Below are 15,353 nucleotides of genomic sequence, written 5' to 3'. Positions count from 1 at the left end.
TGAGCAACCTACCTGACAGAGAGTTCAAACAAAGAGTGTTAAGGATGCTCACTGATCTGGGGAGAAGAATAGATGAACTCAGTGAGAATGTCAACAAAGAAATGGAAGATATAAAAAAGAACCAATCAGAAATGAAGACTACAATACTGGAAATGAAAAATTCACTAGAGGGACTCAAAAGCAGAGTAGAGGATACAGAAGAATGGATCTGTGAGCTGGACGAAAGACTAGAAGAAATTACCCAAGCTGAACAGGTAAAAGAGAAAAGAATTAAAAAGGGTGAGGACAGTCTAAGGGACCTCTGGGACAACATCAAGCGCACTAACATCCGTGTTATAGGTGTCCTGGAAGGAGAAGAGCGAGATCAAGGGGCAGAGAATCTATTTCAAGAAATAATAGATGAAAACTTCCCTAACCTAAGGAAGGAAACAGACATCCAGGTACAGGAAGCACAGACAGCCCCAAACAAGATAAACTCAAAGAGGCCCACACCAAGATACATCATAATCAAAATGTCCAGAATTAAAGATAAAGAGAGAATCCTAAAAGCCGCAAGAGAAAGTCAAGTTACATACAAAGGAAACCCCATAAGGCTATCAGCTGACTTCTCAGCAGAAACCTTACAGGCTAGAAGAGAGTGGCATGATATATTTAAAGTGCTAAAAGGAAAAAACTTACAGCCAAGAATACTCTACCCAGCAAGGTTATCATTCAAAATGGAAGGAGAGATCAAAAATTTCCCAGACAAGCAAAAATTAAAGGAGTTTGTCACCAAGAAACCAGTGCTACAAGAAACGTTAAAGGGACTGATTTAAGGGGAAAAGAGAAGACCACAAATAGGAAAAATTATCTATTTCCCTGATAAGAGGGTAATGGATACAAATGCACAAAAAACCCAGTGCTACAAGAAACGTTAAAGGGACTGATTTAAGGGGAAAAGAGAAGACCACAAATAGGAAAAATTATCTATTTCCCTGATAAGAGGGTAATGGATACAAATGCACAAAAAAGAGGTTAGATATGATATCAAAAACATAAAAGGAGGGAGGAGGGGAGTTAAAGAGTAGAGCTTTCAGACAGAGGTCAAACTAAAGAGACCATCAATTCTGTATAGAAGAAGAAAGGAACAGAGAAGGACTACTAAAACACTAAGAAAAAAAGTTAAAAATGACAGTAAGTACATACTTATCAATAGCTACTTTAAACGTCAATAGACTAAATGCTCCAATTAAAAGGCATAGGGTGGCTGATTGGATAAAAAAACAGACCCATATATATGCTGCATACAAGAGACACACTTCAGACCTAAAGACACTCACAAACTGAAAGTGAAGGGATGGAAAAAGATACTCCATGCAAATGGCAATGAAAAAAAAGCTGGGGTAGCAGTACTCTTATCAGACAAAATAGACTTTAAAACAAAAACTGTAAAAAGAGACAAGGGCATTACATAATGATCAAGGGAACAATCCAACAAGAGGATATAGCACTTGTAAATATCTACGCACTCAATGTAGGTGCACCTAAATATATAAAGCCATTATTAACAGACATAAAAACAGAAATAGACAGTAACACAATAATAGTAGGGGATTTTAACACTCCACTTACACCAACGGATAGATCATCCAAACAGAAGATCAACAAGGAAACATTGGCCTTAAATGACACACTAGAACAGATGGACCTAGTAGATATATACATAGAGCATTCCATCCAAAAACCGAAGAATACACGTTCTTTTCAAATGCACATGGAACATTCTCCAGGACTGATCACATATTAGGCCACAAAACAAGTCTCCATAAATTTAAGAAGATTGAAATAATACCAAGCATCTTTTCTGACCCTAACGGTATGAAACTAGAAATCAACTATAGGAAGAAAATCAGAAAAGCCACAAATACGTGGAGATTAAACAAAATGCTACTGAACAATGACTGGGTCAACGAAGAAATCAAAAAATACCTGGAGACAAATGAAAATGAAAATACGACATGCCAGAATTTATGGGATACGGCAAAAGCAGTTCTAAGAGGGAGGTTTATAGCAATACAGGCCTATCTCAACAAACAAGAAAAATCTCAAATAAACAATCTAACAATGCACCTAAAGGAACTGGAAAAAGAAGAAGAAACAAAGCCCAAAATCAGTAGAAGAAGGGAAATAATAAAAATCAAAGCAGAAATAAATGAAATAGAGACCATAAAAACAATAGAAAAAATTAATAAAACCAAGAGCTGGTTCTTTGAAAAGATAAACAAAATTGACAAACCTTTAGCTAGACTCACCAAGAAAAAAAGAGAGAAGGCACAAAGAAGTAAAATTAGAAATGAAAGAGGAGAAATTACAAAAGACACCTCGGAAATACAAAAGATTATAAGAGAATACTATGAAAAGCTATATGCCAACCAATTCGACAATCTGGAAGAAATGGATAAATTCTTAGAATCATACAACCTTCCAAAACTGGATCAAGAAGAAGTAGAGAATTTGAATAGACCAATCACCAGTAAGGAGATCGAAACAGTAATGAAAAACCTCCCCAAAAATAAAAGTCCAGGACCAGACGGCTTCCCTGCTGAATTCTACCAAACATTCAAAGAAGACTTAATACCTATCCTTCTCAAACTCTTCCAAAAAATTGAGGAGAGGGGGAAGCTCCCTAACTCATTCTACGAAGCCGACATTACCCTGATACCAAAACCAGATAAGGACAACACAAAAAAAGAAAATTACAGGCCAATATCACTGATGAACATCGATGCAAAAATCCTCAACAAAATACTAGCAAATCGCATACAACAATACGTTAAAAAGATTATACACCATGATCAAGTGGGATTTATTCCAGGTATGCAAGGATGGTTTAACATTCGCAAATCAATCAATGTGATACACCACGTTAATAAAATGAAGAATAAAAATCACATGATCATCTCAATAGATGCAGAGAAAGCATTTGACAAGATACAGCATCCATTTATGATAAAAACTCTGAATAAAATGGGTATAGAAGGAAAGTACCTCAACATAATAAAGACCATATATGAGAACCCCACAGCTAATATCATCCTCAATGGTGAAAAACTGAAACCTGTCCCTCTAAGAACAGGAACCAGACAAAGATGCCCACTGTCACCACTCCTATTTAACATAGTACTGGAAGTCCTAGCCAGAGCAATCAGGCAAGAGAAAGAAATAAAAGGGATCCAAATTGGAAAGGAAGAAGTGAAACTGTCACTATTTGCAGATGACATGATTTTATATATAGAAAACCCTAAAGAATCCACCAGAAAAGTTTTAGAAGTAATAAACGAATATGGTAAAGTGGCAGGATACAAAATCAACATACAAAAATCAGTTGCATTTCTATACACTAACAACGAAGTAGCAGAAAGAGAAATTAAGAATACCATCCCATTTACAATTGCAACAAAAAGAATAAAATACCTAGGAATAAACTTAACCAAAGAGGTGAAAGAGCTGTACACGGAAAACTATAAAACATTGCTGAAAGAAATTGAAGACGACACAAAGAAATGGAAAGATATTCCGTGCTCTTGGATTGGAAGAATTAACATAGTTAAGATGTCCATACTTCCTAAAGCAATCTATAGATTCAATGCAATCCCTATCAAAGTTCCAACAACATTTTTCACAGAAATAGAACAAAGAATCCTAAAATTTAGACGGAACAACAAAAGACCCAAAATAGCTAAAAGAATCCTGAGAAAAAATAACAAAGCTGGAGGTATCACACTCCCTGATTTCAAAATATACTACAAAGCTATAGTAACCAAAACAGCATGGTACTGGCACAAAAACAGACACACAGATCAAAGGAATAGAATCGAAAGCCCAGAAATAAACCCACACATCTATGGACAGCTAATCTTTGACAAAGGAGCCAAGAACATACAATGGAGAAAAGAAAGTCTCTTCAACAAATGGTGTTGGGAAAACTGGATAGCCACATACAAAAAAATGAAAGTAGACCCTTACCTTACACCATACACAAAACTTAACTCCAAATGGATTAAACACTTGAATGTAAGACCTGAAACTATGAAACTTCTAGAAGAAAACATAGGCAGTACGCTCTTCGACATTGGTCTTAGCAACATATTTTCAAGCACCATGTCTGACCGGGCAAGAGAAACAATAGAAAAAATAAACAAATGGGACTACATCAAACTAAAAAGCTTCTGCACAGCAAAGGAAACCATCAACAAAACGAAAAGACAACCTAACAATTGGGAGAAGATATTTGCTAACCATACATCTGATAAGGGCTTAATCCCCAAAACATATAAAGAACTCATGCATCTCAACAACAAAAAAACTAACAACCTAATTAAAAAATGGGCCAAAGACCTGAGCAGACATTTCTCCAAAGAAGATATACAGATGGCCAACAGGCACGTGAAAAGATGTTCAAAATCATTAATTATCAGGGAAATGCAAATCAAAACTACAATGAGCTATCACCTCACGCCCGTCAGAATGGCTATAATTAACAAGACAGGAAACAACATGTGTTGGAGAGGATGTGGAGAGAAGGGAACTCTCATACACTGCTGGTGGGAGTGCAAACTGGTGCAGCCACTATGGAAAACAGTATGGAGATTCCTCAAAAAATCAAGGCTAGAACTACCATATGATCCAGCTATTCCACTGCTGGGTATTTATCCAAAGAACTTGAAAACACCAATGTGTAAAGATACATGCACCCCTGTGTTCACTGCAGCGTTATTCACAATAGCCAAGACTTGGAAGCAACCTAAGTGCCCCTCAAGGGACGAATGGATAAAGAAGATGTGGTATATATAGACAATGGAATACTACTCAGCCATAAGAAACGATGAAATCCAGCCATTTGTGACAACATGGATGGACATTGAGGGTATTATGCAAAGTGAAATAAGTCAGAGGGAGAAGGTCAAATACCGTATGATTTCCTTCATTAAGTAATAGATAATAACAACAATAAACAAACACATATAGACAGAGATTGGATTGGTGGTTACCAGAGGGGAAGCGGGGAGAGAGGAGGGCGAAAGGGATAATTCGGCACACGTGTTTGGTGATGGGTTGTAATTAGTATTTGGGTGGTGAACATGATGTAATCTATGCAGAAATAGAAGTATAATGATGTACACCTGAGATTTATACAAAGTTATAAACCAATGTTACTGCAATAAACAAAAAATTAAAAAAAAAATTAATTAAAAAAAAAAAAGAAATTTTAGTCATAATATAGTGACACTCTTTATTTCTTGATGTGCTTTTGGTCCTAAAATCTATTTTGTCTAATGAATATAGCTACATCCTCCTTGTGTATCTTTTTCCAACCCTTTTTCTGTCATCTTTTTTATATACTTATGTTTTAGATATGTTTCTTTTAAACAGCCTAAAAGTGGATTTTTTAAAATCAAGGCTGAGGAGTTACCCATTTGTGGTTGACCATTTCCCTTGTCTCTACTGCTACTACCTCACCTCTGTCTGATGTAGCAGCCACAGGAGTCCTCTTAAATCCAAAGTCACCTCATCACTCCTCTGCCCAGAACCCCCTGATGGCTCCTGCTTCAACGAGAAGAAAAGCGCAAGTCCTTTTCCTGGCCCACTGGGTGCTTCATGATCTGGTCCCTTGTCAACTCTTGAGTTTCAGCTATTCATATTCTCCTCCTCACTCCCAACACTGCAGCCCCACTGGCTTGCCTGTATGTCCCAAACACAGCAGCCATGATCCCCCTTCGAGGCATGTGCTCATGTTGTTCCCTCTGCCTGGAATTTCCCTCCCTACATATCCATCGGCTCATTCCCTCACCTCCTTCAGGTCTTTACTCAAATGCCACTCTCCCTGACAACTCTATTTAGAATGTGACTCTCCCTATTCTCTGTCTTCTTTCACTGCTTTATCTTTTCTCTAGAATACTCACCACTATCTAATGTACTGTTTGTTTTATTTATTTGGTTTGCTGTCTGTCTCTCCTATTAGGGATTTTGGGCTGTTTTGTTCATTGCTCTGTGCTGTCTGCTTAGTGCCTAGAGTAGTGTCAAGTACACAGGGGAGGCTCAGTGAATATTTGTTGAATGAATGAATGAATGAGTCAGTCTTTGACTTTAACTGGAACATTTAGTCCACTCATATTTTTGTAATTACTAATATTTTTATTTATTTCTACTGTCTTCAGTTGTGCTTTCTATTTGTTCCACCTTTTCTTTTGGATTTCTTTTGGATTTATTTTTTTCTCATTCTATTTTCTCTCTACTGCTTTAGAAGTTTTGTGTTTCTATTCCTCTAGTAGTTACTCTATTCATTTTAGCATTTGTATATATTAACTATGTAGAGCTGAAATTAGTCAATCTCTTTAGCTTTTCACTATACAATATCAAGTTAGACTATTTAACTCTGATCAGACCACCCCCTTGATTTACATGATACTCTTGTTGGATATTTTCACCCCCCCCCCTCCTTTTAACCTCACAGGAACATTATCATCACTTTGTTGGTCATTATGTTTGTATCTGCCCATATTTTTACACATTCTTTGCTCATAATTCCTCCTTGCATCTCAAGTATCATTCTTTAGAATCTTTCCTTTGGTGAAAGTTTACTAGTGACAAACTCTTTCAGGTTTTATGTGTTGGAAAATGTCTTTATTTCATCCTTATCCTTGAAAGATATTTTTGCTTAAAATACATTTCTGGTTTGGCAATTATTTTCTTTCACCAATGGCAACATTACATTGTGTTTTGGTTTTCCCTATTGCTGTTGAGAAGTGTGTTGTCAATCAAATTGGCATTCCTTGGGTGAGCCTTCTTCTCCCTCTAGCTGCTTTTAACATCTTTTCTTTGTCTTTAGTATTCTCAAGTTTCAGTATGGCGTGAATAGGTGTGGATTTCTTGTGAGTCCCTACAATTCGTGTATCTCACATTAGTTTTGGAAAGATTTTAGCCATTATCTCTTCAAATATTGTCCCTGTCCCCTTTTTCCTTTCCGGAACTCTGATTAGATATCTATTAGGCCTTCTCACTTGGTTTTTCACCACTTTTTTTTTCTGTGCTACATTCCAGATCATTTCTTTAAACACATCTTTGAGTCCATTAAGTCTCTCTTCAGTTGGGTCTAGTTTTCACTTAAGCCCATCCACTGATTTTTTTAAAAAACTTTAATTACTATATTTTTTCAGTTCTAAAAGTGCTACTTAGTTCCTTTTCAAATCTGCTTGGTCATAATTTTAATCTCTTGGTTTTATTCCCTCCTTTAATTTCTCTAAACATATGAGAAAATTTATTTTTTATTGTTTTTCTGATAATTTTAATATCTTAGTCTTTGCAGGTCTAATACTGTTATCTGTTATTTTTGTTGGCTTGTGCCTATGGTGCCATATTGCCTTATTTGTTTTGTGATTTTAAACTGTGATCTCACCATTCTTAGAACTTTGTGGGAATTATTTGAGATTTGAGTTGAAGCAGCATTTTCCAGAAAAAAATATGCACTTGATTCTATTAGGTACCTGGGGCCACTACTAGCTTTGGATTACCTTAAACTAAATTCTCAGTTTGAAGTTTTTCAGGCCATCTAGGGAATATGAATTCATGCCCAAGCTAACATGAGGGCCAGCTTGAGGTTATAAATTATCAGGGAAGAGTCCCCTCCTCCATCTCACTCAGCACCAAGGTTCAAGACAGGCAATTTTCTTTCAGTGCCTGAGTGGGTGGAGGGAAGGTAGGAGAAGTCAACTTATTTCTGGTTGACCTTTATATGGAGAATGCAGCCCTTTGGGGTCCATCTTTAAGCGAAAGGTCTCCCATTAGACTCTCCACCTTGGGATATGCCTGTTGCCCCTTATGCCCTTCCATAATTCTGGTCCGGAGCTGCTACGATCCCACTCCTGCCTGGTGACCCAGTGCTGGGGTCATAAGTGCAGGAAAGATACAAGACAACAATGTTACTGCATGTTCCCCTTCACTGCCTCTGTGGCCATGATCACAGTCCTGCTCTTTTTTTGTAGGACTTTGACAAACCAGTCATTGAAGTTAATCCATCTACTTCTTTTCTTCTTTGATGTCCTGGCCTGGGAATTCTTTCTTTTTGTTTGGTCAAATGTCTATGGATCATACTGTCTATTTAAACACTCAGGTGGCATTTACCAAATAAACTAAGTTACATCTTATTAGGTTAACTCTAAAGTTAACAAGCAACGCAAACATAAAATAACGTCAGAATTACTCTTACAACTCCTAACACACCTGTAAAATACATTATATTAGTTTGGCAACTATCAGAGAGTCCAACAAACCCAATTTTTCTTCCAGCCTGCTGTTCTTCCATTAGCACCAGATTAAAGTAACTGGCTTGTCTTACTTTAACATAGCGAATAAAAATATTTTTAAACACTGTGATCGACATTTGCCAAGGTGAAGTAGACTCCACGAGGCACCCAGGGATGGAGAACTGCTGAGGAGACAGCAGATTCACACTTCATGCTCACTTTGAGGCTTAAGTTCCCTGAGAGGATTGGAGGACAGACTGTCCTAAACTATCTAAAGCATTCTTTCTTTCACTTCTTTGTGGGGTGGAGAGAGACTTCGTCTTCTGCGTATTGCTTGCTTATTTCCCCTGCTATACTCTTTTAAAGTGCAGAGACCACGTCGCGCAAATCTTCACATGACCCGAGCTCATAGCGTCTTGCCATGTGGATATTTACATGAGGGCTGCCTGGTAAATACTCGACTGACTGATGTGGGAAATGACCCATAGCAGTGTTCCTTATGGGTAGCAAGACTTCCAACTAACAATACAAACTATGCTTCTGCAAACAGCAAAAGGTCTGGTGTGATGAGCGGCCATCCACGCTCCAGAGCAGTGCTCCTCTCACCCGTCAGCTGACTGAAGGAAAGGGATGCAAATTGTCAATGAGATCATCTGACTGGCTTTACCAGTTCATCATGACTTCCATGCCAGTAAAGAAGGCCTGGACATCAAACAATATAAACGTATAACTGGAGTTATTTTTCTCCCTCCAAGGTCTGAAGTGAATAAGAGAAATAAAATTAAAAACTTAATTTTAAAATTACCTGAATGCAAAAGTCTTTAGATTTGTCCCTAACGCCTTTCCAACTAGTCAGATAGGCCCTAGTAGTATCTTCTGGCAGTGTCCTGGTTTGGCAAGAACGGGAATGAATGAATCAATTTATTTATATCCTGAGTGACATAGGAGAAAGGGACAGCTGGGGAGTGAGGGCCAACCTGCTGGCCCCTCACCTTCCTGGGCACGGCTCCAGTATGTAGGAATGAACAACACAGGCACAAGAGCATCAGATCCATTTCATGAAACCCTGCCTGGCTGACACAAAGGCGCCGGGCACAGCTGCAAGAGGTTTGTTCAGAGCAAAGGCAGCCCTTGAGTAACTCTGAAATGCAGCCACGAGGGAGAAGGGAGTTGGCTGACCACAGCAGCACCACCGAGCTCGCATGCCCTCCCAGAAATCCTTCTTCTTAATTTCTAACGAACAGTATAGGCACTTGGTTTAACTCTTAGATGCTAAAACCAACATGGGCTCAAGTGTCCATCGATGGGGGAGATTTACTTTCTACTTGCCAATGAGTATTGAATAGTTTTAATAAAATGCTATTTTAAGATATTTTACTGTAAAGAACTAAAGTTATGTATACAATAAGCCTAATTCTTCTAACAAAAATGTACACAACTAATTTCTGAAAGTATATTTAAGTCTTACAAACCTGTAAAAACCATATTCCCCTTACTCTGGTTCATTTTCTTATTACAACAAACCAGTAAGATGGGCATGATAAAATTACATCATGGAATAGAAAGACCTAAATCTATTTGAATGACTTGCAAATGTCACTCAGTGAAAAGTGTTTCTTTTTGTAACTACATTTAGATGGTGAGTATCCTAAGGGCAGACCATTTAATATATTTGCAGAGTTTTTTTTTTTTTGCATAAGGATACTTAATAATAACTTTCCTTTTATGAAAACTTAAAAATTGCAAGGCTGATCTAAATCAAAGTTCTTAGGATCTAATTCTATGATCTATCTACATCTATCTAGTTTGAAGCATAATTCACTTAAGCATAACTGATATATTTATATATATGTTTACATAACATTTACATTAAAATGTTTATATATAATGTATGTGTGTATATATATATAAAATCTGGATTTATAAAATAAATCACTGAATTATTAAAAGGCAAATGATTTATTTCACAAAAAGTTTCTTTACTTTCTTAAAAAGATTTAATTTCCTTATAGAGAGTTCTAGTAATGAAGAAGGGTAGAGTAACACAAGGCTATGGGCTTAAATCTGATTTCTGCCTTCTAATCTTTGGGATTTAATAATAATGAGTATTGTTTTCTGACTACAGGACAAATACATGCTCACTGGTAGAAAAATCTTTGGTGAGGTTTAAGAATGGATTTTTATATAGCTTTGAGTTCAAAAGAACTGATGTACAGAGAGATCTCGTCTATTCTAGAACAATAATTTCTAGCCTAATAAAAGTTCAGTTTCATTCCTCCTAGTGTAGATGGGGCATTAATTCAGAAAGGGCACTGGATATCAGTTCTTTGCCTAAAGATCAGGACAACAGCAGACTTTCAATTACCTGAGGACGGTAAATGAAGGGACCCTATCAGTGACTTTCAAACTTTTTTTTTTTTGGTGAGGAAGATTGGCCCTGAGCTAACACCTGCACGCATCCTCCTCTATTTTGTATGTGGGTCGCCGCCACAGCATGCCTGAGGAGTGGTGTAGGTCTGCGCCCAGGATCTGAACCCGTGAACCCCAGGCTGCCGAAGCGGAGTGCACTGAACTTAAGCACTATGCCACTGGGCCAGCCCCCAAACTTTTTTTTTTTTTACTGCAACACAGTAAAAAAAATCCATCTTATATAAACGCACACATAAATATCTTTATGACTTAAACAAAAGTCTCACAAAACAATTCTTACTTTTCTTATAGATGGACCCTGGCATTTTTCTGTCTATTCCATTCTGTTCCATTGTGGGGGGCAGGTAGGAGGGAGAAATGACGGTTATGACCATCGTTATACGTGGTATGCTAGTAACTGTTTAACAACTGGCTCTCTGTGGTAAAACAAACAAACAGCAGCCCCAGCTTTGTGTTGTTGGCTGATTTCTACCACAGCTGAGTTCAAGTAACCCAACACGGAGTTACTGAAGGCAGGGTTGAGAAGAGGCACGCTCCACTGGCTCTTGTGAGCCCGCTGTGACCCACTACATTGATCTGATGACCCACTGGCAGGTCATGACCCACAGTTTAAAAACCACTGCTCTGGAGTCTAGACAATCAAACTTCTCTGTAGTTGACAGGAAGCTGAGAGGGGCCAGCAGACGCTGTTTCCAGGAGGTACTGAACGAGTGCACACGTGCGAGGGATAACAAGCTGCTGGGGCAAGGGAGGGGACCTCTCCCTGCCCACTCTGGTTTAGGCATCTCTGAACTGCTCTGCCTTCAGCTTCCCCAAACTGATCACCTCGGGAGAGAGAGAGGTAACAGCAGCACCCTTAGGAAAAGCACAGTGGTTCTGAGCCTCAGCTTCTTTCTCTGTAAGGTGGGAATAACAACTGTGTGCTTCCCCGGACTGTCGTTAAGGGCCAAATAAGATAACACTTATGAAAGCATTCTGAAACTTATAAAGGGCTCTAAAGACAGTATTCATAGGAAAATGAGTCTATTTAACAAAATTTTATTCACAGGCAATTTAAAAATATCAGCATCTGAGCTCACCAATCATTCCAGCCCTCCTGATCTCTTTTCTGTGGCTCTCTGAGGCTCTGAAATATCTACATGCCTCTCAAGGCTGCCTCTTGGACTCCTCCACTGGCTCCTTTTTCTCCTTTGCATTTTGCTGATCTTTCTTACATTCTTTCCTTCACAGAATTTATCCACCCACAGCTTCAACATGTAGCTCTGTAAGGATGGCTGTTAAACCTACATCTGCCTCTGACTTCTCCCTGGCTTTCGAGAAGACTTTTCTGAGTTTACTGTTCAGCCACCACCTCAAATTTGACTTTTTAAAAATACTAACAGTATTATCTGCCCCACTCATCCACAGTGCTGGGTACTCTAATTCTATCAATGGCACTAGTATTACCTCAATTACCAAGATTTACTTTAAAAGAACTTACAACCACCTCACACTCATTAGGATGGCTAATTAAAAAAAAAAAAAGAAAATAACAAGTGTTGGTGAGGACGTGGAGAAATGGAACCCTTGTGCACTGTTGATAGGAATGTAAAACGGTGCAGCCGCTGTGGAAAACAGTACGGCGGTTCCTCAAAAAACGAGAAGTAGAATTACCACACAGTTCAGCAATTCCCCTTCCAGGTATATACCCAGAAGAACCGAAAGCAGATATCTGTACACTCATGTTCAGAGCAGCATTATTCATAACAGGCAAAAGGTGGAAGCAACTCAAGTATCCATTAATGGATGAATAGATAAACAAACTGGTATATACACACAATAGAGTATTATTCAGCCTTACAGGAAGGAAATTCTGACGCATGCTACAACACGGATGAACCTTGAGGCATTATGCTAAGTGAAATAAGCCAGTTACAAAATGACAAATATTCTATGATTCCACTTACATGAGGTACCTAGAGTAGTCAGTCAGATTCATAGAGATAGAAGGCACAATGCCTGTTGCCAAGGCTGAGGGAGGGGAGAATGGGGAGTTATTTTTTAACGAGTACAGAGTTTCAGTTTTCCAAGATTAAAAAAAGTTCTAGAGATGGATGGTGGTGATGGTTGCACAACAGTGTGAATGTACTTAATCCACTGACCTGTACACTTAAAAATGGTTAAAATGGTAAATTTTCCGTTATATGTATTTTGCCACAATTAAAGATATTCAATAATAGTAGATATTGATCTATCACTTATTCTGCTCCAGGGACTACAGGAAGTATTTACTGCACGCATTGTCTTATTTAACCCCATATTTGCATAGATGCTAAGAAGCTAAGGGTGGAAAGTAGGGGAAATCTATGGTTTTTGTCTGCCTAGCATTCCTTCCCATCTGCTTGTGGTTTCAGCTCCTTTGACTTCCTTTGGGAAACTGCTCCCCACCTCCTCTATTCCATTCAGGTGATTATTAGATCAGGTGATTACAAATATTAGTCTCATACTCTTTTTTTAAAATTTTTATTTATTTATTTTTTTCCCCCAAAGCCCCAGTAGATAATTGTATGTCATAGCTGCACATCCCTCTAGTTGCTGTATGTGGGACGCGGCCTCAGCATGGCGGGAGAAGCGGTGCGTCGGTGCGCGCCAGGGATGCGAACCCGGGCCGCCAGCAGCGGAGCGCACGCACTTAATCGCTAAGCCACGGGGCCGGCCATTCCCATACTCTTTCACAAAAATTGGCAGGTGATCCAGATCTGGCCAAAGTTCCCATCCCCTTGCCTAGAGCAATTGGCTTAAGAGGCGGTCATGTCATCCAAGTCAAGCCAATCACAGCCTTTCCTTAGGATTTATACACATTAACATAGAGAAGAGCGCTCGTTACTTTGTGGTCATTAATCTGGAAAGAATAAGGCTAGAGCTGCTCAAACTACACCCTTTCATCTGATCTTGCTACATGGGAAAATCATATAAAGAAGGAAAGACAGGGTCTGCGCCGTGGCTTGGCGGTTGAGTGCGTGCGCTCTGCTGCTGGCGGCCTGGTTTGGATCCCGGGCGCGCACCGACGCACCGCTTCTCCGGCCACGCTGAGGCCAGCGTCCCACATACAGCAACTGGAAGGATGTGCAGCTATGGCGTACAACTGTCTGCTGGGGCTTTGGGGGAAAAAATAAATAAATAAATAAAATTATATTAAAAAAAAAGACCTTGCTTTCAATTCTTTAAAAAAAAAAAAAAAAAAGAAGGAAAGAGGAGGGCCGGCCCATGCCTTAGGGGTTAAGTGCCCGCGCTCTGCTACTGGCGGCCCAGGTTCGGATCCTGGGCGCAAACCGACGCACCGCTTCTCCGGCCATGCTGAGGCCGCGTCCCACATACAGCAACTAGAAAGATGTGCAACTATGACGTACAACTATCTACTGGGGCTTTGGGGAAAAAAAGGAGGAGGATTGGCAATAGATGTTAGCTCAGAGCCGGTCTTCCTCAGCAAAAAGAGGAGGATTAGCATGGATGTTAGCTCAGGGCTGATCTTCCTCACAAAAAAAAAAAAAAAAAGGAAAGAGGGAGGTTAATGAAGCTGTGAAGAGAAATGAAAATAGATGAAGAGACAAAGGACTTGAGGCAGAGAGGAATGGAGAGAAAGATCTGACCACACTTAGTTCTTGGATCCATCCTAATCCTCCCTAGTAATGTCAGTCAATAAATCCCCCTTTTCTTAGGTGTCTGAGTTGAGATTTGTTACTGCAACCAAATGTATTCTGGATACCACCAATGGAGGCTCAAGATGTCAGAATCATTAGAATGAAGGTGAAAGCTGAAATTCTGAAAATGAATAAAATAATAAGCCCAGAGAAAGAAAACACAGAGGAGAAAAACCCAAGAGCTGAACTGACCCAACGTTACCCATCAGAAGCAGGGCCACTTTGATCTTTGCTGGAGCAAAGTGCTAGTCAGGCATCTGGTAGAAAATTAATCTTGGAACTGTCTCCTCTCCATTTTCTAAAGAGTACCAGAGGAAGGAACATACAAGTCTCAGCTAAAAAATAAAACGTTCCTCATATGATTGTTGTGATGGTTAGGTTAAAAAAATCTGTGTAAAAGCTACAGCACCTGGGATACAGCAGGTGCTCAATAGATAGCTGCTATTACTATCATGATTTCGCAAACTATAATGATAAAAAGAGAAAACTGGAAAACTCAAATTACCATGTGAGAAAATAGAGCATGAGTTTGAAGGCTTTATATAGTAACTTAAATTTCATGTCTTCAAGGTCTCTCTCTTCAAAGAACTGTTTCCATTTGTGTTTTTTAAAAGTAATCCATACACAAATTTAAAAAAAAATCAAACAATACAAAAGGCTATAGAGTTAAAAGTGCCTCTTCTACCCTTGACTCTTGCTACTGGTGTGTGTGTGTGTGTGTGTGTGTGTGTGTGTGTGTATCCTTCTCAGAACAGTCTATGCACAAACACATATTCCTTCTCCCATTTTTATACAAATGGAGCATAACCTACAGTGGATTTTTTTTTTTGTATCTTTCACTTAATAATACATCTCAGAAATTGTTCCATACCAACATAAACATCTATTTTAGGAGAACTCTAGGTAATCCATAGAAATACCATTCAAATTCCAAGACACCTTCTTAGTATGAGTCATCTTG

General features: G+C 38.9%; 1 protein-coding gene across 14 annotated transcripts in view; it reads right to left on the bottom strand.

Annotated features, from left to right (window-relative positions):
- The window catches only part of TTLL5 (tubulin tyrosine ligase like 5), a 296,525-nt gene that overhangs the window by 7,946 nt on the left and 273,226 nt on the right, over positions 1-15,353 (bottom strand). For 5 of the 14 annotated variants that reach the window (XM_058567397.1, XM_058567399.1, XM_058567400.1 and 2 more), the window contains one exon: positions 10,999-11,537. The exons of 4 other annotated variants lie outside the window; for them this stretch is intronic. In XM_058567397.1, coding sequence (XP_058423380.1) covers positions 11,344-11,537 — 194 coding nt within the window. In that variant the 3' untranslated portion in view covers positions 10,999-11,343. Of the gene's footprint in view, positions 1-10,995; positions 11,538-15,353 lie in introns of those variants that run through there. 5 more of the 14 variants (XM_058567410.1, XM_058567402.1, XM_058567406.1 and 2 more) reach the window with 2 other exon arrangements.

The sequence above is a fragment of the Diceros bicornis genome, chromosome 24 (genome assembly GCF_020826845.1).
Source record: "Diceros bicornis minor isolate mBicDic1 chromosome 24, mDicBic1.mat.cur, whole genome shotgun sequence".
NCBI classification, from domain to species: domain Eukaryota; kingdom Metazoa; phylum Chordata; class Mammalia; order Perissodactyla; family Rhinocerotidae; genus Diceros; species Diceros bicornis.
The sequence above is the reverse complement of the archived record's forward strand: the minus strand, read 5'-3'. Positions and strand labels throughout refer to the sequence as shown.